Source organism: Nyctibius grandis, chromosome 11 (assembly GCF_013368605.1).
Source record: "Nyctibius grandis isolate bNycGra1 chromosome 11, bNycGra1.pri, whole genome shotgun sequence".
NCBI classification, from domain to species: Eukaryota; Metazoa; Chordata; class Aves; order Nyctibiiformes; family Nyctibiidae; genus Nyctibius; species Nyctibius grandis.
This window is the reverse complement of record NC_090668.1, coordinates 16,667,206-16,689,479: the sequence shown is the minus strand read 5'-3', so window position 1 is coordinate 16,689,479 and position 22,274 is coordinate 16,667,206. Positions and strand designations below refer to the sequence as shown.

Here is a 22,274-nt window from a genome sequence, read left to right as displayed (position 1 = left end):
TGGTGAGCAGGTCTCCTGATAACAAAAGCATCATTTGAAATGTTAAAAAGAATTATTTGATGTTCAGTTTCTTTCAACTGAAAATAGTTTTAACTGCTTCAAGATCTGACAAAGTGTCTTAAGCTGTTCAAGCATATTCCCCGCATGACTGAAATGGGCAGAGAGGAGCAATGAGTTTGCTGAGAACCCAAGAGCAAGGACATCAGCCTGGTTTTGCACCTAGACTTTCTGCAGTGCTCTTTGTTTTATTTGTTCATTTGGCTCAATTAATGCAGTGCCTACAATAAATAGCCTCACCCACGAACACGTATTTAAGGACACGTAAGCATTTTGATTCAGCTGTTGGTTTTCCTGTTGACTTTGTGATAGGGCGTGTGCAGAGTGGGAAGGTCCTCGGTCCTGCAGGTTGCTACACGGTCAGTTCTCCTCCTGCGTTCACCTTGAATGCTGCCCATGGCGTTTGTGCACTTTGTGCACTGGGAATACAGCGTGTGACTTGTTTATACTGTGTTGCAGTCGTGGCTCTTTAGGATGTAAATGTCCTTAGGGGAATGTATTTCAACTGTGTTTCTCTGATAATTCAGCTGTACACTGTAAATAGCTGACAATCCTGTTATTAAATCTCAGAATGTGACAAGGGCACTGCCTTCAAACCAAGGCAGGAAGCGTTTAAGCTTGAGCATTAAAGAAGCACTTTTAATGGCAAGAGCAATTAGGCAGGGAATAGACCATTAGTATCAGCAAAGGTTACTGCTGCGCCACAGCCACACATCACCCAGCACAGGTTAGAGACGGCATGAGCAGGGGTTGTGTAATGTGTACTCATGCAAAATGCACAAGATGAGATTGGATGATGCAGTTGATCTTTGATTATATTTTTGATGACACATCCTAGCTGCTCTCTGCCTGTTTGTAAGAGAGAAATCTGCCTGCTGCTGCTGTCTTGGATGCTCTGTGCTTAGCTCATGTGTGACATGAGTAGCTGGCTGCTTACTCCTCATTGACGTAGCAACTATTAGAGGCTATTGGGCCCTCTTGCATCACTTGGAAATGCTTCGTAATGGTAATTTTGCCACTGGGGTCAGGATTAAAATGAAGATAATATTTTATATAATTGATGCTCGAGGCATTTTAGGATTTGTTTAAAAAAAAAGGATATTGCTGGATGACATCACCGAGTGGGACAGCCTGCTTAATGACTCAGAGGGGAGCAGGAGGCTCTGCTGTGTAGGTGTTTGAGGATTTGTGGGCTTCATGTTGAAGGCTGGCAAGACTGGGAGCTTTAGCTGCAAAACAACCATGGCTTTATCATAGAGAAGAGAGAGGAGATTTGACACAACAGAAAGAGAGCCTGGCAATAGAGGTGTGAGCAGAAGTGGCTGCTGGGTACTGTGCAAAGCTTGTGCACTTCAGTGGGAACACATCCTCCTTCCCTGCCTCCCCCACACACTTGAGTCTGATTTTATTTATTTGACGTGGCTTATCAAAATGCAGGATCGTAGGAATTTCTGAAGTGACAAACTGTTTTCTTTCTGTCTGGAAGCTTCACTGCAGCCTACAGGGTTTAGAAACTTGAACCCTGCTGCAATTCAGAAAAAAAATATTCTTTAGAAGTTGCACGCTTCTGCCTACGTGTGAAGGGGCCGGAGAGGGCCCTCCGGAGCAGCCAGGTGTTGTTCCCTGGTAGCGTTTGCATTAAAATAGTGGAGGTCCTGCAACTGCATTCTTATCAGGCAAGGTTTAGTACATCAGTGCAGCAAGACAGCAAAGGTCTCTTTGGAATACGTCTAAACATATGTAGCCAGCTTGTACGATATTTTTTCCTAAAGCTACTTCTAGTTGTACTGAGGATCCTTCCTTTTGGACTGTGAAATGGTGTGTATGAGTACTACTGTATAAATACTTGTTTGCCTCTGCTTAACGCTTTGCAGTAGATGCTCATCAGGTATGGAACACTGTATTTTGGGGAGGGAAAAAAATATAAAATTAAATTGTGCATAAAACTGAAGGGAAATGTTAATTTTATTATGTGGGGGTGTGAGCATCTTATTTTCAATATTCATTACTGATTGTTTCATCCCTGGAAGAAGGACAGGTAGTGTAGCCACAGCTGGGGGTATTCAGCAAGGCTTTTCCCTTTGAAAAGATGGACACTGTCTCTCCTTCATATTAGTTGCGTTTCAGTGACGGACTTGAGTTCTTAGCTTTTGGTGAGTTGCTCTGTAATTTGTAACAGCAACACTTTGTTGCTTTTGTTTCATTCCCTCGTTTTATCGGGCTCTTGTGTTCTGGCTTCCCACTATAAATCTGTTGCACATATCTAAAATGTCTCCCTGGAGTTGTTTAAGTGGGAACATGTGATCTGTTTTCTGATATTGAAAACTGTGAATAAGAGCATTAAAAAAAAATAAAATGGGAGAAATCGTCTGAGAGCAGACGTGCAAAATGTCACTGACCAGCATCTGAGGCTGCGCAGGGCTCAGGGCTGCTTGGAGGATGCGTGGGGAAGTGTGGGGAGAGTCTGACATCTTATTGTTGTTTATTTCAGAGATGGTGATGTCTAAAGACGAGGCAGGAGCTCTGTTCTGGCAGGTAGTTCAGACACCAGTGCAGAGATGGTAACAGCATAGTTGTCCCCCTGTCCCTGCCTTGACATCACCCCATCTCTAACCAGGATGTACCTATGCCCTGCCCCTCCAGGTAAGGCCCCACCTCTTACACCTTCATGTAGTCCAAACCCCTGGTAGCCCCAAAGCCGAAATGCTCCTCCCTGACCTGCCAGGAGGTTTCTGCCCAGACAGGGCAGCCCCGAGGTACTCGTGGGCACAACATACACCCAAGGGCACAACCGTTGCCCTTGGGTATATGAGGAGGCGATAAAAGCATCTTTGGACTCTACTTATGTACACGTATAATCCAATGATTGTCATAATAATCCCCTCTCCTCTGGCTGGGATAGGAAGAAATTTATTCTTTTATGAAACAATAAAGGAGATTTAGTTGCCTAAAACTTTACAGCACACAGGTGAATGAGAGCTCTCTCTTTTCATGGTTATTTTGTTTTGTGTTTGACACTTGTTTGTCACTTATGTAGTCCATTACAGGAGACGATAGCCAATTTTCTGCTGCCTGTTGTTTATAGAGGTGGTCTTTATAAACTGGTATTTAAGGGATCTTCTAAAAATGCTAATACATAAAAATGGAGTCTAATTTCGTTTATGGTGCTTTTCAATACTAACAGAAACTGGCTTGACTGAGAACAGACATTTGACACTTCACTACACCCGCCCAAAGTCAATTAAAAGCTTGAATCGCTAATCTCAGTTACAATGAAACATGATAGCTGCCGAGCGAGGGTCAGATCCCATGTTCCACAAAGGGAGCTGTTGGTCTGGGAGTTATTTGGGGTTGATGGGAGAATGCTTGCCTCCTCGCGGGCAGATCCAGAAGTGTGCATGAGTGCGTGCTTCCTCGGGGAACTTTCCCTGTGTACCTCTTCCACCTTCCTCTGTGCTTTGGAGCAGGGAAATGGGTGTTTGTGCATCATGTGAAATTCTGCTTTGTCTTTTGAGAGCTCTGAAGGACAAATAATGTCTTTAAGTTTCCGTGTCATCCTCAAAGACGTTCCCTGGACAGAAAGTTCTGAGCGTCTGTTTTTTGAGACCTTCAAAATTGCGTATTATGGAAGATGCATCAGCTTTCAAGGACTTAGTTGTATTCAGCCTGATGCTCCCAACAGTCTCTCTCACCCTGCTTTGCCTCCCCAGACTTCTGTGCAAAGCCTGTGGTTTTGCAGAGGGCTGTGGAAAGGGCTTCCTTCTTCAGCTGGACTGAGCTCCTCATGGGGTAGACACCTCTCCTGCAGTTGTGGTTACCTGCTTTTCCCTCTACGGGGAAAGTCTATTCTGAATTTTTCAGTTTCAGAGCTAATCTAAGCTTATTAATAAGTATCTAAGTAATCCTGCATATGTGTCGTTCAGATCTTTGCAAGAATTTTTCTCCATTGAGTTAGAAATTAGCGTTTGAAATTCTAGGGGGGGAAAGTTGCCAAAGTTTTTACATTTTAAGCTTAGAGTTTGGAACAGAATCAAAATATCTAACCCACTTTGCATTCCCTCTTTGGTCTTTCCTCCCTGCCTTATGAATTGGCATCCTTGTCCTTAAGACATAGAGCAATATTGTGCGACTCTAGAAGGCTTCTCCCATGAAATATGGAAATAACATTGCACTGATTTGCAACACACTTTCAAATAACTGTTAAATTAGCGTAGGGGACATGAGGTTGTACTGGAAAGAGTTTATGCTCGTCAGCTGCTTTACAGGATGACCTCTGAATTATTGGCCAGAAGAGAAAATAGACACACGACCGCTGGGAATGATTTGGGATGGTTCAGTGCTGCCTGTTATTCCTTAAAAGAAGGACTGATTTCCATGAGTTAAACAGAGGGGTCCAAACTTTGCACCTTGGATCTAAGTTACTTTTCCTCCCTTTCTTTTCTTTTTCTGTCTCCTTTTGGCACTCCTCCTTCCCCCGTGGTGACATTGGAGCTGCTGCAGCTCCCTGTGGGAAGGACAGCCTGGCCGGTGCCCGGGGCAGCAGCAGCTCTGAGCCTGGGTCAAAGCATTGGCTGGGGAGGCACATGGAAAAACACAGGGCTCGTCTGGGTTACTGATTTTGCTGCCTCTCAAGGGTAGTAAAGCTTCCTAAAAGAAAAATGGTGTTTAGAGAGATCTGTAATAGAGGTCTTACAAGTCAAATCAATTTAATTCTTAGGGTGCTAAAGTGTGAACGTGCAAAAAGCGTAGTAAGAATTTCTCAGCAATTGGCACCTTGTCCTCAGCGGCTGAGTGAGTACTTGATCCATTCTGCATACTAACACCAGGCACTAATTTTAGATCACAGGGACTACGAAGTGTGCCGTTTCTAGCTCTTGACTTGCTGTAATTTACTTATGGCAAATAGGGGAACCTGGTGCATAAACTTTTTATCTCCCAGCAAGGGAGGCATCTGCCTCCACTAGCAAGGAATCTCCTACCATGAGACTGCACTCAAAACACATTGGTACGTAATGCAAGACATTCTTTTTAATCCTATTTTAAAACAAATGTTCAGAATTTTTTTCTGAAAAGCAAAAAATTATTTGAGTTGTGTAATATGGCTTATTATTCTAGCATAAAAGTCCACCTAGAATTTATTGAGCTGATTTTGCTCACATTTGTTTGGTATAAATAAGCAGTAACTTAGAGTGGAGGAGGATCAGGTCTCCTGCACGTACGCTCCCGTTGCTTTGAAGGGTGAATTCACTGCTGCATAAATCTCGTAAAAGGTTCAAAGCCACACAGCAAAAGTATTAGTAAAGGACGCAGCCATAAGCAGGTTGTGTCATGGGGAAAGCGTGTCAGCCTGACATATTATCCATCGAGTGCTGTGTTTGCTTTTGGTAAATATGGTGAGCTACGGGCTTCGTGCTGAAGTAGCACTGCAGAACTTAGCGGTGGCTTATCCAGCCGGCAGTGAGCAGGATGAGCCTCTGGTCGCCATCCAGCCGGTTTGTTTTGTTTCACAGGATTGCTGGGGCATAGTTCTGCCCTCTCCCTGTTGATTCCTCTTTTGGGAGCAGACGTGGGAACAGCTACATGCATATAGTGCACATATAGTCCTACTCCAGGGACCCTGCTGTCCGTGGTTTGGGCAATCCTCCTCTGCATTTGCATGGGCCAGGGCTGGGTATGCGGCTACCTTTAAAAATAGGACAATAACTTCAATGTGTTTTCAACCAGAGAGCAGAGAAGGATTTAGAGAAAACATACACTTTCTTTTCCTGGTATTATCAGTGCTGCCAACTCACAGGGCAGCCGGCATATCAAGCAGCGGAGAGTGGCAACTAAACAAGGGCAACGTGGAATAGCTAAAATGAGGCATGTTATCCCCTGGCTATGATAGCGTCGCTGTACTCCAGCTGAGGACCCAGTGCACAGCCCGTTTCATCAATAACTGTGCGATACCCGCCGGCCCTCGAGCCTGCACCGAGTGGGAATCCTGGGAGAGAGCCCAGCCGCAACGTGCCGGCCCGTCCCAGCCCTTCGTTTTTATTCCAGTTCACAGAAAAATTATTTTAGACCATCTCATCACTTTAAACATTTTGGTAAGTATTAATATACTTCCAGCGCAGTGGAAATAATCACCATATGGCTGTAAGATTTGCCATCTGTCCAGAGATGCTGAAATACAATTAGTCCACGTAGTCCATTTATCAGTCTATAAGTGACAATACTCATGGTCCTGGCAACTTTGGCTGCTGACAGAATCAGCCCTTGTATAGGCCTACCTGTCTGGCCTTATTACAATCAATATATAAATGAGACGGAAAAAATCACGTCGTTCAGCTGTGTCCTTCACCCTTGACAGAAAGCAAAAAAAAGTCTGTATTGGTGTAAATGAGACTGAGGAAATGTTATGCCTTAATTTTTCTAGCACTAATTGGATTTTTATGTCTAGTAGACCTTAATTTTATAAGGCAAAGCCAGATTTACTTGCAGTCTTTCAATCAAGAAATACCAGCATGACAGAGTATGTCACAGGGGAAAAAATTATTATTAAATCCTCTCCTGTTGCATTAAATTCCAAGGCACAAAAAGCTAAATGTTAGAAACATGAGAAATGTGGTCATTAGCATCATACAGGTAAGATTTTATTCTTCCAACGTTTCTTGTTTGACTTCAGAAAAGTAAGAAGATGGCTTTTCAGCAGAGCGAGTAATTTTTTGAAATAAGGTCAAGGCATTTTCATTTTAAAATTATTAATGATCTGACACTATAAGGGGTCTGACTTTTGACTGCCCCTGCAGGTCTAGCGCCGGGTGGGTGCTTGGCTGCTCTGGACTGTTAGCCTCTGTAAAACTGGGCTTAGATTTGTAATGGCTAATGCATATCCAAAAAATAACTTGAACTTTTTGTTTGGTTTTACGTCTTACCCAGACACATCTTGGGTAATAAGTTTATAATAAGAATGTGTGCTATGTTTTGTTTATTCTACACATTTTCAGCCAGCCCACACTAATTTTTGAGACTCTGCTGACACAAATGTCATTTTTTTCATATTATTTGCATTATAGCCTGTAGTTACAGAACCTGTATCACATGAAAAATGCTGATACTTGAAATGAAATCCTCCTCCCATAGCCCACACCTTGTATAACCTGTACCTCACAGAACCCACAGAGCTGGAGGCATTGGCATGCAGAAATCTGAAGTGCTGAGGGCACAGGACTGCGGAGATCAGAAATAGGTGGCTGTTGAGGTTCAGGAATTTCTGGGATAAGTGTCTCCCAGTATTACCTCCAAATATGTGCACTTTGCTTTCCTGCGGCGTTAGCAGGTTGTAGGTGTTTAGTTTTGTGGTTTTACTGGTGTGGGGTTTAGTTTTGTGGCGATGGGAGTAGTGGGTTTTTTGTTTTGTAGATACTGTGTTTCTCATGTATGACCTGTTGGTTAAGTTTTTCAGATTTAGTAGTTTTTCTCTCTGAAGCCCAGGAGATTACCAGAGGATCTTCACTTTTGTGCTGGGGTTGCTGACAGCTTTTTATACCAACAAATAAATGTACATATGTGAGAACTGTACTGTAAATCTGATGGCAACAGATGGTGTTATATTTTTAAAGAATAAAGTGAATAATGTTAGCTTCTAAATGTTTGCAATTTCCTTTGTATTTTTAACTTGAAGCAGAAGAAATGTGTCATTTGGTGATCTTATTGGCTGCTAGTAAATACATTAGTTTCAAGAGCCGTGTCCCCCGGTTCCTTAGAGAGGTGCTGCCTGTGTGCTAGCAGCAACCAAAACACGCTGGTTGCTGATTCGATTAGTCTATTAAAATGGCCAGAAGATGGAAATCTGCTTTCTTCTGGATAGCCTAATTTAAACTGCACGGAGTGGGGACTCATGCTGGCTTTAGCCATGCTTGTGTGTGCCCAGCACCTTGCCTTCCCTGACAGCGGCTGTGGGCTTCCTGGCTGGGAGCACGCAGGATGTGCTTGCGCTGGAACCTCTCTTTGCTGTTTTTAACACACCGTCTTTGGGGTTCTTGACTACAGTTGGTGATTTTTGTCTTCTAGATGGTTGGCTCTAGAAGGAGGCTGTTAGCAACAAATCTGTTTAAACGTGGCAGTGCTGTTGCCAGCCCGGTGCTGTTCTCAGCACGGGCGAGTTGATACACGTACCGAAAACCCAGTGCGGGCGTTGGTTTGCATCCTTCTAATCTCTTACAGAGTAAATTGCTTATTCTTTAATTGCTTTAAATTTTTACACACGTAAGTTTCGATAAAGGCATGCATCCTTGGATTAAACCATCTGTTGGCACCCTTTTTCTTGCTGTCTAATAAAGCACTCAAGACTTGAGTGTTTTATGAGCCCAGGTGCTCTGGCAGCGTCTCCAGTCACAGCGTGTACCAGTGCAGGGTGCGCGCCGTGCCCTGCCTGCACTGCTGCGTGTGGTGGTGGCCACTGGAACAAGCAAAGCCCTATCACTTTCTCCTGACGTTCTGGTTGGTAGAATTCCTTATTTGGTCCTTTAGGCCAGGAGATCAAAAAGAGTTATACAACTTGTTCTTTAAAATGAACTGATTGGCTTGTGTAAGTGGAAGAAAAGCCTCAGGGGAGAGCATTTGAATAGGGTATGGGAAAGCATATCGATAATTACATGCATGGATTAGTACACAAAAGTACTCCCCTCCAAGGATCCGCTTAGTTCTGTGGCGTTTGAAATAATGGAGTGTTTAATCATATTATTTTGCAATAGTGAGGCTTTGATTATGCTACTGATAAAAATCAACTTTTCAGATTTCTTTGTGCGAAGATAACCTCATCTGCCATGCAAATCTTAATAGCATGGGAGAAGAAAAAGTCCTAAACATAAAGATGCTGCTCTGGTGGTGTCAGTGGCTTTTACATGTGCAGACACACACGTGGTCTTTCACTTCAGTATTCTCTTTGTGGGCACGGTGTATTTTGATCATATATCCTCTGACATTTAATCTCTTCATTTTTTAACTAAACACCAAATAGCACACACAGCCTCAAAGTATCCTCAGCCTTCTGCCACACAGAAGACATAGTGCAAAGGATTAATAATAATAATAATGTCTCCACTAGCATGCGAAAGGGTTTTCCTGCTGGTTTACAAATGCAAAATAAATTTCTCTCTTCCTCCAAAATTGTGTCTACATTATTTTCTGTTCTTTGATCATTTCTCACCAATGCGAACTCTAGATGTGTCTGGTGTGGGGTGAGGAGGCCCAGGAGCGACTGGGGCTGCTGGCACCTCATCTCCCCCAGCAAGGCCAGTGCTGGGGGCTCCTGGGCAGTGCTTGTGGGGCAGGTGAGAGCCCTGGGGAACGCTGCCTCTTGTTTTTGGATGGTGCTGGAGAAACTTGCAGTTCAGATCTGCACTTTGGCTCCTTATTTCTCCTTTGTAAAACAAACCAACCAACTGCCATGGTGTTTTACCTGTGCATGGGCAAATCCATGGTGACACAGAGCTGCAGAGCTGTGGGTCCGGTTGGGTGCGGTTGGGCTGCTCCAACAGCAGCAGAGGCTGATGTGTGCCCCGTGGGCGGGAGCTGAGTGTTTCCCGCACATGGGGTACCCCTGGGCTGGCTCAGCCCCGCACACCCCACCGTAACGAGCTCTTGTGGGGTCCCTCCTGCTCGAGCCTCCCTGCACCGTGGCAGAGGGTCTCACCCCCAACATGTAAAAGCAAGGCTAGTGCGTGCCGGTGCTTCATCCTGCCTAACACCAGCTGCGTGGGGTACGTTTTGGGGCACGCGTGCAGGTCGGTGTGCCAGAGCCTGGGGAGTTGTCACAAACCCGATGGGGTCTGGGTCTGGGTGGGGGCTGCTGGTACCGGGCAAGGCGCAGGCGGAGGCAGCTCTCCCTCGCATTCAGACTTGTGCTCTCTGCTCCAAGATTTACACTTTCAATTTACAATGGCAATCATCTCTCGCTGAACTATGACAAAGCAAACATTGTGCCACAGAGGAGGCTGTGCTAAAGCATTAACTCTACCAGAGCTGGGGCGAACCCAGAGGATGTACTTTTTAACCAATCCGGAGAAATAGGAAGGTTTTGGGGGTCTGATTATGTGCTGATGCAGCCTCATTTGTCAGCAAGGGTAGGAAATGTGCTGGGGGTAAACAGAGTACAAGTATTATTTTCAGTTTAATAGGGTTTGAATTTAGACCTATGCAAATGGGAGGCCATGTAGACATTACCAGGGGTACAAATTTATGGATCCTCTCTCGATGTCTTCTCAGGAAGAATCTCTGAAATAATCAGAATAACACAACCAGTATCACACACATGCCTCAACTTGTTTTTTTTTTAATAAATAACCTTACCTGTGGAGGATTAGTTCAGGGTCCTCTCAGTTCCTGTCACTTGTGTATGAGTGTTTATTTTCAGTGTCTTGAAAGGTTGATAGCCATCTGGAGACAGCCCAAAAATAAAGTGTGAGCTTATTCGCTGCCCAAGTTAAGCCTTTTAATTTGTATATTGACTTAATAAAGGCATAATGATATTGTGAGATCTCACAGGTGTTACAATGATTTTCATACCGAGAGCTTTTGTCCTGAAGATTTATTCTTTCGGACTTACTCAGCTGCAAATCAAAGATGAGTTTAATTAACGTTTGTACTTTTAACAGAAAATTCCCCTCTAGCTAGCTAGTTGTTTTTCTTCATTTTTTTTTTTGTCTATGTAACTGGAACTATTATGTTTCCTACAAATGCAAGAAGCACTTTTGCTAATTACATTCTGTGTTGAAATAATAATGCCTGTAAAAGAAGGGAGCTAAAAAGATTTATTTTTTTAATGAATTTCATATATTTCTGCAGGTAGGTTGATATCAAGTCTAATATAAAGTGTGGACCAGAGAATCATGACTGTTATTTGAACGAGTTGCACGACCTTGCCCTGGATTAGCACTGCTGCCAGATTCAGCACTTCTTTTCAGCGTCATCGCGAGGAGATGGGTCTGCCTACAAAACAGGAGTTTCAGCAACTGAAAAGAAGGACTTTGAGTAACTTATATTTTAAAAATAACTGTTTCTCTTTCTTGTTTTCCCCTTTTTTAGGGACGATGCAATTTCTGTCATACTAGTCTGGGTTTTCAGAAGTTGTTCCCTGTACCCTCCTAAGTACCCGCAGTTCCACCCTGCAGCAAACCAGCGCCCCAGAGCACAGGGCTTGGCTAGCAGAGTACTGACAAGTGCAGTTTAAGAGGTGCTTGTTGTTTTTTATAGAGAGAAAAAAAGAAGAGCAGAAACCGAGTGCAGTTTTCCCCTCCTGGCCCAGCCTACCGCTCTGGGCCAGTTCTCCCATCCATCCTGTACAATGGATATTAAGGCCTCCCCTTTCTCTCTGCACTCGCCATTCCTGCCCTGTATCGCTCGGGGTTGCTTCTCCGTTCTTCCAAGTAATTTTTGCTGTGGCAGTACCTGCGTGAGGAGGACAGTTTGCATTGCAGGACGAACGGGAGCTGCCCAGGTCTGTGGAGAGCGTCCGGGCAAGGTGTGCTGGGCAGACCTGTATCCAGCTCCTGGTGCTTGGCTGCAGGTGGGTGGTTTGCAGGGCTGGCAGCCTGGCCCACCTGCCTCCACGTCATGTAGGAGCACTTGTTAAAACCACCAATACTTCTCTCTGGTCTGTAAAGTCTGATAATTTTTACAATAGTCTCTTTTGTTGAGTGGTGAATATTCAGCTGCTGATTTAGCCTTTTAAATTCACTTAGTCAAAAGCTTCCCTGGGTGGAAGATCTGGTATAAAACTGCGATAGCAAAGCTACAGAGAGGAAATGAGGCGATTTAATTTTATTTCCAGGCTTGCTACTGGCCCTGTTATCCTGGGATGCCATCTCACTCTCGATGGCTGTTTCCTCAGGTGTAAAATGGAGCCATTACCCACCTGCTTGCTTCACACTACACGTTTTGCACCCTTGCAAGTTGGAACAGGCTCTTTCCTTCTGCTGGTGGTGTGCGCTGGCAGCCGCCACCCGAACCTGCCTGTCGCAGCTGATGAGATCTGAGTGACCCACATTAATTAGCATATGCCAATTTGGGAAGGGAGCAAGCTGCCTGCTTTCATAACGCCGATTTGCTGCTACCACATCTGTAAAATGTGCAGGTTTAGTGTTCGCCTGCCCGCCAGCCCTGCACATTGCCCGTACTGACTGGGCCCAGCCTGCCGTCCTGGTCCCCGACCCCGGCCATGAACTGGCCAGTGATGGACGTTGAGGTTACGGTATGTCAGGGAACTGGGCTGAGACAACTGAATTTGCTTTGTTTGTGGCAAGCGTAAAGGGGATGCACTTGTCTTGACTGCAGTGTGTGCGGTGAGGCGAGGAGGGGTCCTCTGGCTTCGTCCGTGGTCATCATTAAGAAGCTCATTCATGTGGTTTTCCGCCACCTGAAAAGATTTGATCCAAGATGGCACAAGCCTTCAATATGTACAGTTAACAGGCTGGAGGATAGTGGGCTCTCTTTTGCTTTGAGCAAAGATTAATTTTGTGTATAAACTGCAACTGGTGTGCTAATTACCACGTGTGACACCATGAACGGTAACTTCTCCCCACAGCAGTTATGTCCGTCGTCAGAGGTCTTCCTTTACTTGGATCTTCATGTTTCGGTGAGAAGGGTTGTTTTTTTTTAAAAAAGTTTGAGATGTGCATGTATGAACAAGTGAGTGATGCTATGGGTAGATGAAACAGTGTTTTCACAGGTAATTTTTAGGCATCATTACTTGCCTGCACTTTCATCTAGATGAGTATTTCAAATGGGAGAAAAATCTCCATCCATGACCTCAAGGGCCATCATGCAGCAGTAAAATCAAGAAAGGCAAGGCAGCAGCAGCCTGGCAGGGCAGCTGCTCACCCTGAAGCATGGGGACCCCCTGCGCCAGCACTGCTGCCGGCCGAAGGGGAACGTTTGGTGGCTTCTGGGGTCGTGGAGGAGTGACTGGAGAGCTTGCTGCTTTCAAGGTGCAAGATGCATTCATTCAGTTTTCTTTGGGACTGAAGGCACACGCTTGCCTCGCTGATGTGCTCTTAGCCTTTGGAGCTGTGCATGCATTTTTGAGAAGGCAGAGGCACAGACAATGCTTGGTGGCTTTGGGAGCTGGCGTTGTTACCGTCCCGCTTTCGCACGGGAGGGGAGGGCAGCTGTGGGGTGGCCGGGTGGGAGAGCCGTGTGTGCAGCTGGCCATGCCTGGGGAGGGAGGGGGGGAACGGCACTCCTCTTGTTAGCAATGTTGCTTATTTTTGAATTGTCATAAATAAATACAAATGGCACTCCAAATTACATTATTTGTGAAGATATACATAAAGGATTAGTTCTTTTTATTGCACTGTCAGGCAGTAGTAGCGATGCTCAATCCAAATAACTATTGACACCAAGTTTATCATGTTGCGTTTCGCAAATAAAATTTGTGGTATCGTGACCAGTGATGGGGGGTATGTCACACCGTAGAATTCTGCGTTTGCACCTACTCTTCTTCTTTCTTGAAAGATTCTCATTATCTAATACTTGTTATAGCAAATCACTGCAGATCTGCTGGCGCTGTCAGGTAGTATAAACCTCAGCACATGCATGACGCTGGCCTGTAGCAGGGAGCACCACGTTCCAAAAATTCTACACTGACACGCTGTCTGCGGGTATGTGCATCCTCCACCAAATGGCAGCTGTATGAGGACATAGTCTTTTAAAAACTATATTTATTCCAATTGGTAAATTAGACAGTTAGTGCAAAGCTGTCTAGTATTAGTGTGGGCAGAGCACAAATAATCCTGTCCTGTAAACTAGGAATCCTCTTCATGGAGGATTTTATGTGATCTTTTAATAAAAGTTTTAGCAAAATGTGCAAATAGTGGTTCCGCCTCTGGTGGAGCACCAGAGCGCCTGCCACAAAGATGTTTGGTGTTCCAGATCCTACAACGAGTCAAGGAGCTGCTTTGCTCTGTTCACTGCTCGGTCAGTGCTGTGTCCACCCCACGCACGCCGCACAGTTTGCACCTTTAAAAGAACTTGGGTGCTCATCCTGCAGGTCCCCACACGAGGCACTGTGTTGTGTTTATTACCAAAAGGATTGCTCAAATACAGAAGTGTTCACATCATCAGTGCCCTGTTCAGAGCCCGAGCTGGCTCCAGGCAGCCCCGTGTGTGGCTGGGGTCCAGGGCCAGGGGCTCTCCCGGGTGCTGGCTGCCAGTCAGCAAAGAGTCTGTACAGCTGAAGTGATGAAGTCACTGGTTGTGCTCATGATTCAAATGATAAATAAAGAACTTTGAATTAAATAATTCAAACTTTTCCTAAGTGAGTGCTTATTCCCGTTGGTTAGGAAGAGTAATATAAAACACGTGGCTTGCAGCTATTCACACACGTGTAAAGTTTGGCATGGTTATATATTAACCAGAAAGTGATACTGAATCTCACACAGCTGTGGGTGTAGTTAGTTAACTCCGGAGTCTTAGTTTTTGCTTTTTAAATTCTTCAGAAAAGGTTGATGACATATTTCTGCATTAATGGAGAATGATTGCTTTTTACTTGAGATTTGTCTCATATGACACAAGGATGGAAATAAAAAGTCAACTAAAATGTGTAAAACCGTGACGTGAAAATTGCAATCATATTTATAAAACATGCTGGCCATATTTAATAATTATCAAAGTACATTTTCTGTCTTAATCTGCATTATTAAACAAAGAACTATTAGCTATAATTTAGGCCTCCATTTGCTGCATTTCAAGCAGCTTTACTCTAAACAGCGGATGTTACTGTCAAATTGATTTTTAAATAGATTTTTTTTTCTTTAAAAGAGTATTTAATCAATCATTAACAACTTTGGTTAAAATTCATGAGATTTTAAACATTCATAAATTCGCTTTGTCTTATGATTTATGAGTCCGCAGCCTGGCTGGCTGCTCCCTGCCTCCGCGGGCAAACTGGGAGTCTGGCGTAACGACCAGCTTGCAGGGGCTCAGCCATCGAATGACGCAGGATGTGCTGTGGGAATTTCAAGTTAGCATTGCTGTTGGTTTAAGCATAAAACTTGATAAATCTCTGTTAAAATGAAAAGGAAAGAAATCCTGGTAAATGAAGTCATTCCTCTATCAGTAAAGTGCTTTCTTAAATGTCAAAAGTTGCAAGTGAGTAACAGAGTAATCCTTCTCACTTTGGAGCTCTGTAAGGCCATGGTAAGTGTTGTAAAAGTGTCTAATTCAGCGTTTCTTTCGAAAATTGAGTGCCACTTTATTGTCGCCTCCACTGGTCAAAGGAGTTTGGGATGCACAAAGGAGGATATTTCCCCTCCATGTTACAAGCTGCACCGCTGGAGTTTGTCGACGCTGTCGGCTTTGCAGAGCCGCCGTGGTGCAAGGGAAAGTGCGGTGGCACCGGCTCCCAGCGCCGGTGGAGTTGGCTCGTGGGCCCTGCTGGTGGGTTTGGGGTCCTTGGGGTAACAGCTGAGTGTGGACCTGCAGGTGGACTCGGCAGTGGAGAGTGTGGCGGGGCAGGCGTGGCTGCAGACGTGTGTCTTCTTTTCTTAATTATTACGAGCCAATGCTGGGAAATCCTTCCAGGAGGTTGTGTCCTGGGGGTCAGAAATTGGTCCTGGGCCTTTGCTGCCTTGTAGAGCCACGTACGGCAGAAAGGTCAAAGGAGACCAACCAGCTGGCCCTTCCAAATCTGAGACTCAACGGAAGGTCAGCAGCTCACTTATCTTGAACGAGTTAAAATGCTTAAGTTTACACACTGTATTTACTTTTTTTTTAATAATTTATCAACTAGCATACTATCACTGTGAGGGGTAGGGCTGCTGTTTGCACCCAGGAAGACAAAATGCACTGTTTTTTTTTGTTTGTTTAATAACGGTAAAGATTGGAAACATAGTCAGGTTTTGCCTTTACCTTTTAATAAAAGCCCCACATGAATGGATAGATGGCTATCTCAAGCCCTGAGCTTCATTATCCATTAATTTATCCACTTGGATGCATGTATACAGCTCCTGTTGACAACAGTACAAGACTCCTGAAAAAATGGAGATAGACAGTTTTTCCCTTCATTCTACTTTTATTATCTCCAGATTTACTTTATATGCTTTACTGCTCCTGATGCAGAGAGGCCAGGCAGTGTTTTTCTTTTCTTTTTAACAGTGTTTTCTGGTATTGCTCAGATGAGTTAACAGAGTTACAAGTTGTTTGCAGAATACGTTTTCATGGAGGAAACTTCTGAAAGTTTAGACTGCAATATATAGGTTCTGTTACCATTAGCAAAAACAATTATTAGTAGAACCCACTAAAACATAGAGCTAAGTAAAAGGCGAAATAAATTCAAAATCATTCTTCACTCAGGGAAAGTCGGTATTTTTTAGAGTAAAATCTTGGGGGGAAACTTCCCTTCCCTGCATTCCTAATTACAAACAAACTCCACAGCCTTCATGGGTGTTACGCTGCTAATCCTGTGCTATGGATGATGGAAATATTTAAAAAATGTTACGGAGACCTGCCCCTTCTTTCCTCCCAGCTGAGGACAGCATCCATTTTAGCATGTGAAATGAGAGTCAGGTTCAGTGAGTTACTGATAAGGAAGAGCTGAAGCAAATGCTGCTCTTTCACAGATGTAACATGACAGTCCCATTGTAATTTTGATGTATTTTGTATAAGTATTTTACAGGGTTCAGCACAGCTGTCCATCCAGAAGCCTGCATGGCAGCCCCTGGAAAAATGTAAAACTTTGCATATGTCTTGCAAGGAGAAAACCGTTGTTTCATTTTCTCCCTCCTGAGGCCTTGCAAGCTCACTCCATTTTTCCTGAGCTAATTCTACACTTAAATCACTTCATCTGTTTGATATTCATAAATTTACTCCCCTTGACTTTAATTTAACTGCAATGATCAAGATAATATGTGATGTTTGATACAGTTCCTACATACAGTACCTGAAGTTGTTCTGTTCTAAAAATGCACAGGTGGATATACAAGGAGATGAAGATTATAGAAATCTTAATAAAAACATAGTTCTAAAACTATGGGACTGAGAATAATAGAAGAGAATTATTTATATGAATAGGAAAGAATAGCATATGAGAGCGAGAGATCTCTCTGGCCCTTTACCTACCTCTTTTCATTTGCTTTGTGAAAAATTCAGCCTGGCAGCCTTTTCAGTTTCCATGAGGTAAACATTTTTGGGCAGTAACTCTATTGTAGTACAATTGTTTTTGAATCCTGTCATAATTCTGTCAAGTGTAACTATTCATGATATAATATTTTGTACATGATAAGAATATATTAAGTGGTACACTTAATATAGACTGTTGTATACTGTAGCTTTTAAGAACTAAAAGCATAAAAATATATATAAAAGCACAGTAGAGCTTCATTTGCAGTTCACTTCTGCTTCTAAACTCGAATTACAGAAATAGTTGGAAGTGAATTTAGTTTTATGGCCTTTAAGTAAGTCTTAATTCTGATCTTCAACCTCGATGACTTCGTGTGTATCACGTTTTGTTCTTTTGATTCTGCATCTTCTCTGCTTTTACGTGTGATTTGCATTGTCACATGTGGAAGGTAAAACGAAACCCCTCCACTGTGTGCACAGTGTTCTTGGTGAGAAAAAGTATGCGAGGAGGGCTGGTGTTTAGGAACGGGGTGTCAGGGGCAGCACGTCATCCACCGAGAGCTAAACTGAAAGGCGATGTATATCGACACAGGGTTTTGGTTGTGTTTCTTTTACCCCTCGCTCCCCAGGATGATTGACTGGTTTTGCATCTGATTAAATTTTCATGTGCATCCACAGAACAGTGGGATTCTAAGGATAGTGATTAATATTTCAGTAATTATACCATGGCTGTAGGTCACTGCAGTCCTCAGTGCATCCACAGAGGAACCCTGGCTGTGAGGAGCGGTTCACAGGAATGCGTGGCAGGAGGACATCTAGCCATGGGGGGCTTGTTGCTTTTGGCAAAATATGTGGGTGAGGAAAGAAACAATGCATGTGAGTGTCCTTTCCTGGAAATAAATATTTTGAGGAAAAGGTGGGTACCGAGTTAGTGTAACACGGGGACAAAAAAAGCTGATTGCTTCCTGGGCTACGGCAGTAACTTTAGGGCGCTGAGTGTCACTTAGCAATGCCAAGGAGAGGTGACCAAGGCTGGATCGTGGCTGAGCAGCATCACTGCTCTGCCTTTTCACGTGGGGGATTGCCAGGTGCTCTCTGTCTTGTGCTTTCAACATGCCTGGTCAAGGCTGGGCTTCTGGGACATTTCATCTTCCGCAGACTCATGCATCCATTTCTCCTGTCCCTCCCTATTCCAGAGAACAGCCCATCTTCACCACCAGAGCCCATGTCTTCCAAATTGACCCCAGCACGAAGAAGAACTGGGTTCCCGCAAGCAAGCAGGCTGTAACTGTTTCCTACTTCTATGACAGCACGAGAAACAGCTATCGGATTATCAGTGTGGATGGAGCCAAGGTAGGAGGCTGATGGTACCCTGGCGTGTTTACTGTGCGGAGAGGATAGTGACTGTCAGCCCCAGCTGAAGATAGACATAGATGGGCTACATTGAGTGCTTAAGTTCATAAATACTCACTTTTTTATGTAAAAAGCATACTACACTTGTAGTGGTAATTGGAAAAACACAAGTCACCTTAAAAGTGATTTTGCCAAACTTAATTGATTTTATCTCTGACTAGTTTGATTTCACAATCTTAATGAGCCAAGAGCTTTAAGTGTCCAAATTGAGTCTGTAGCACGGTATCTAAAACCACCACCTGTACTAGGTAGATAAGGCTGAGGCCTTTTTGGTGAAAAAATGTTCTTTTTAAAGGGAATGAGGAGACAGATATGTGCAGACTAGAGCTTTTAATGTAAATGCCAACTGCGTATTCACTTTTGCCTGGTTGAACTGTTTACAGATTAGCACTTATTTTTCTTCAGCTTTCACACTGAAGTTCATCAGCCTTAGGTGACAAATGAGGCATGAAGACTTTCCCCTCCTCACTCTTTTTTTCTTACTTTGTTTTGCATTACCAGATAGTGTGCTGATGTGTTTCCTGTAAGAATCCCCATCAGTCAGATTTGAATGGGTTGCTCAGACAGCTGTTTTTATTACATACTAGATTTATCCTTCTGATCAGTCCCTCCAAAGTAACTTGTAAGGTGACCGCTTTCCCCTAGCAGACCCCCGTCAGAGGTATAAGTTAAAACATTTCACTCGTGTACAAAAACCATCGGTCATTTCTGCCAAAGCACAAACCACAGGGTAACAAGACAAGTTTACAGCCCGTTTATCTATGTTCCTGTTTGGATGAGGATGTTAAAATATCACTGTCCTGGGAGAGAGAGATTGCAGAAATCATCCCTTAATAAAGCTTTTCTATTTGTCATGCCTTTTTCACATACTTGTTTTTCCAAACATCTCCTGTGCTATATTTGGTTATATATTTGCTTATAAATCAGCCATACTGCCTGCTTAAATTGATGGTAATGTTTCATTGACATCAGTGCAGTATTAATATATCACCATTGTTACGCTCCTTGTGCCGGTGTGCTCATTTCCAGAAAGCCCAGCTAGCCGCCCCGGCTGCCCCTGTTTGCAGTCGGCGCACACAACCCATGCAACTTGCTGGGGAAAGCTGAGCCCTCCAAAATTTGCTTACACCCCATGGATACTCCTGCTTGGGTGAAGCTGGTGCTGGTGGTAGTGCACTGTCGGCTTTACAAACCCAGGCGAGCGTGACTTCCAAGCCAAAACTGCTGTACTTGCAGCAGTGGGTCGCTTGATTTGTGGATGTGCAGGCATGCATTAAGACCAATTAATGAAAAGAAAGTAATTACTGTGTGTGGCAGGGGGAAGCTGCAGGGGCAGCGTGTGCCCCCAACCAGAGGTCCTGCCCAGAACTGCAAAGCATGTGCTGAGAACAAGGTGGGCATCCGAGCTTTGCTTTGTAATCTGCCCAAAAGACATTCAGAAGGAACCACCCCACCTCCCATTTTAGCATGTCCCAGAAGAAGGTGAGCTTTCCATGATTAAAATTCTCCCCCAGGGCTTCCTGAGCAGGAATCAATTGCTGGCTCCATGAATTATTCCTCTTGTATTGAACCTTTGGTGATTAAGGAACAGGTCGAGAAGAGATGCTGTCTTCATGCTTGCCTCTGGAGAGTCCCCAGTTACCCTGCCTGTCCGTTTTAAGAGTGCTGGTTTGGAAAAAGAAGGGTGTTCATACCCAAATAAGTTAAAAGTTGCTTTTCTCCCTCAAACAAATATTTTTCAGTGTTTTGACCTACTTTTCTAGCCAAAAATGAAACTGGGTAGGACTGTGAGGAAGAATATAGACAGCATTGGTTGGTGTTGTCCTGCTTTCTGTACATCTCGCTTATTAGAATAAAGTCTTCTGTGTGTTGGCAAATGCCAGATGGATTAGCGTCACGGCATCACTGTGGGCAGAAGTTATCTCTGTTTTAAAGACAGAAAAGCTGAAGCTCAAGTAAATTAGGGGACTTGGCTCTAGAAGGGAAGTGGTGATGAAGGACATGTATCTCTTACAACTCTCCATCCTTGTCTGAACTGCAAAGGGGCTGTTCTAACAGTTTATTTTAGACAAACATATGGTGCACATTGGCTTGCAGAGAAATCTCACTTAAATCCAACTTGTATGCAGCTATTGGATTAATTTGTTTTTGGTTTTGTTTTTTTTTTACCTCATGTTGGTATTACATAGTAACAATAAAAATATTTTAAAGTGATCAAGAATGCAGGGCACTTCACTTAAACATTGTTCGTTACCTGGTTGCATAAGCTTTATTTTACTTTTAGCATTCAACCTGTCGCTCTGGGCAGTGTGTTGAATTGCAAGTCTGCAGGGTAGCATAGGGCTGCTGAACCCCTTTAGTGCTGCTGTCGTGCAGAACATGGGGCAGGCTGTGTAATGTCAACCTGATGGGTATTTCGTTTCCTCCTGATGCACCACCAACCTGATGGGCTGTGATTCTTGCAGGAGTGGCTTCCTCAGGCTGCTGCTGCTGTCCCCGAAGGTCCAGACCCTTCGCAGTCCCCTGTCCTTCAGCCCCATCCTCTCTTTTCCCAGCAGGTGTAGCCTGTCCCCTTCTCCTTCCTGGCAGGTCCTGTCCCTCGTCTCCAAACCCCCGGGGGTCAGGAGGGTGAGGAGGGGTGACAGAGGGGAGCAGGAGGATTTAGGAGTGGGCTGAAGCAGGGGGATTAAGGGAACCGCTGAGCCCATGTGTTTAAAGGCATAAATATTGGGAACTGGTGTTGTGAGCATGGCTGGCAGAAGGACAGGGAAGTTGCTTGGCTCTGCTGCCTGGCACAGTAGGATGCTGCCTTTGGGTCCTTACCCATGTGCCAAGTGGTGGGGAAGGACAGAAGGGCCTGGCTGGTACGTGCGGAGGTGGTGAAGATGGACATTGCAGCAAAGAGGAAAATGGGACAGAACAGGAGTAGGGTGAAGGTAGGGAGCAGAGTGAAGTCGAGGCAGCTTAACTCTTCCCTTGCAGAAGGATATGCAAGAGGCTTGTGCTGAAAACCAGGAGTCCGATATGATGGAGGGCAGCCAGGTGAGAACGTACGCCTTCCAGGTGCCAGGTTTCTTCCAAATCCTCCCAGCCCAATGACAAAAAACCCCATTGAAATGCCTGGGGAGTCAAGCACTGAAAAGTGGAGACCCTAGGTTCAAAACAGCTTGTATCACTTTAATTCCTCGTTTTTGCAAAGCTAGAAGAGAACAGGTATTATAATTCCTGTGTCTTTCACAGAAAAACAGGTGCTGTGGACAGTAGCTTACAATTTATAGCAGAAGATTTCACAAATACCATACAAGTTTGCACTGAATGATCTTAACCAAGATACCGTCACCAAACAATGGAATAGATTAGTATATCTTTTAATTACATTATAATTGACTTGTATGTTGTCGAGAAAGTAATTTCATTATGATGTTTTAAGAAGTTTCTAGCCAGAGGCTGCTTAAACTGCAGCATAATGAATGCTGGAGGAAATGATACAGTAAAACGCAAGGGCACACACCGATTCAGAGTTAATGAGGCAGCCAAGAGACTTTGCCATGTGAAAGTGCCCAGCATTGTGGGCAAAAGTCAACACTATTGAAAAATGACAAAATACGGTGATGATGCAGGGAGAACATGAACTCCTAAGTGCCTGGTTGCTGTGTAGTGTGTGGGGAAAGCCACACACAGGGCTCCTCATTAAAAGTGACCTA

General features: G+C 44.2%; 1 protein-coding gene across 1 annotated transcript in view; it reads left to right on the top strand.

The window, feature by feature from the left end:
• Positions 1-22,274, top strand: part of HOMER2 (homer scaffold protein 2) — a 59,372-nt gene that overhangs the window by 5,490 nt on the left and 31,608 nt on the right. The window contains exon 2 of the mRNA XM_068410920.1: positions 18,354-18,510. Within this exon, the coding sequence (XP_068267021.1) occupies positions 18,354-18,510 (157 nt within the window). The remainder of the gene's footprint in view (positions 1-18,353; positions 18,511-22,274) is intronic.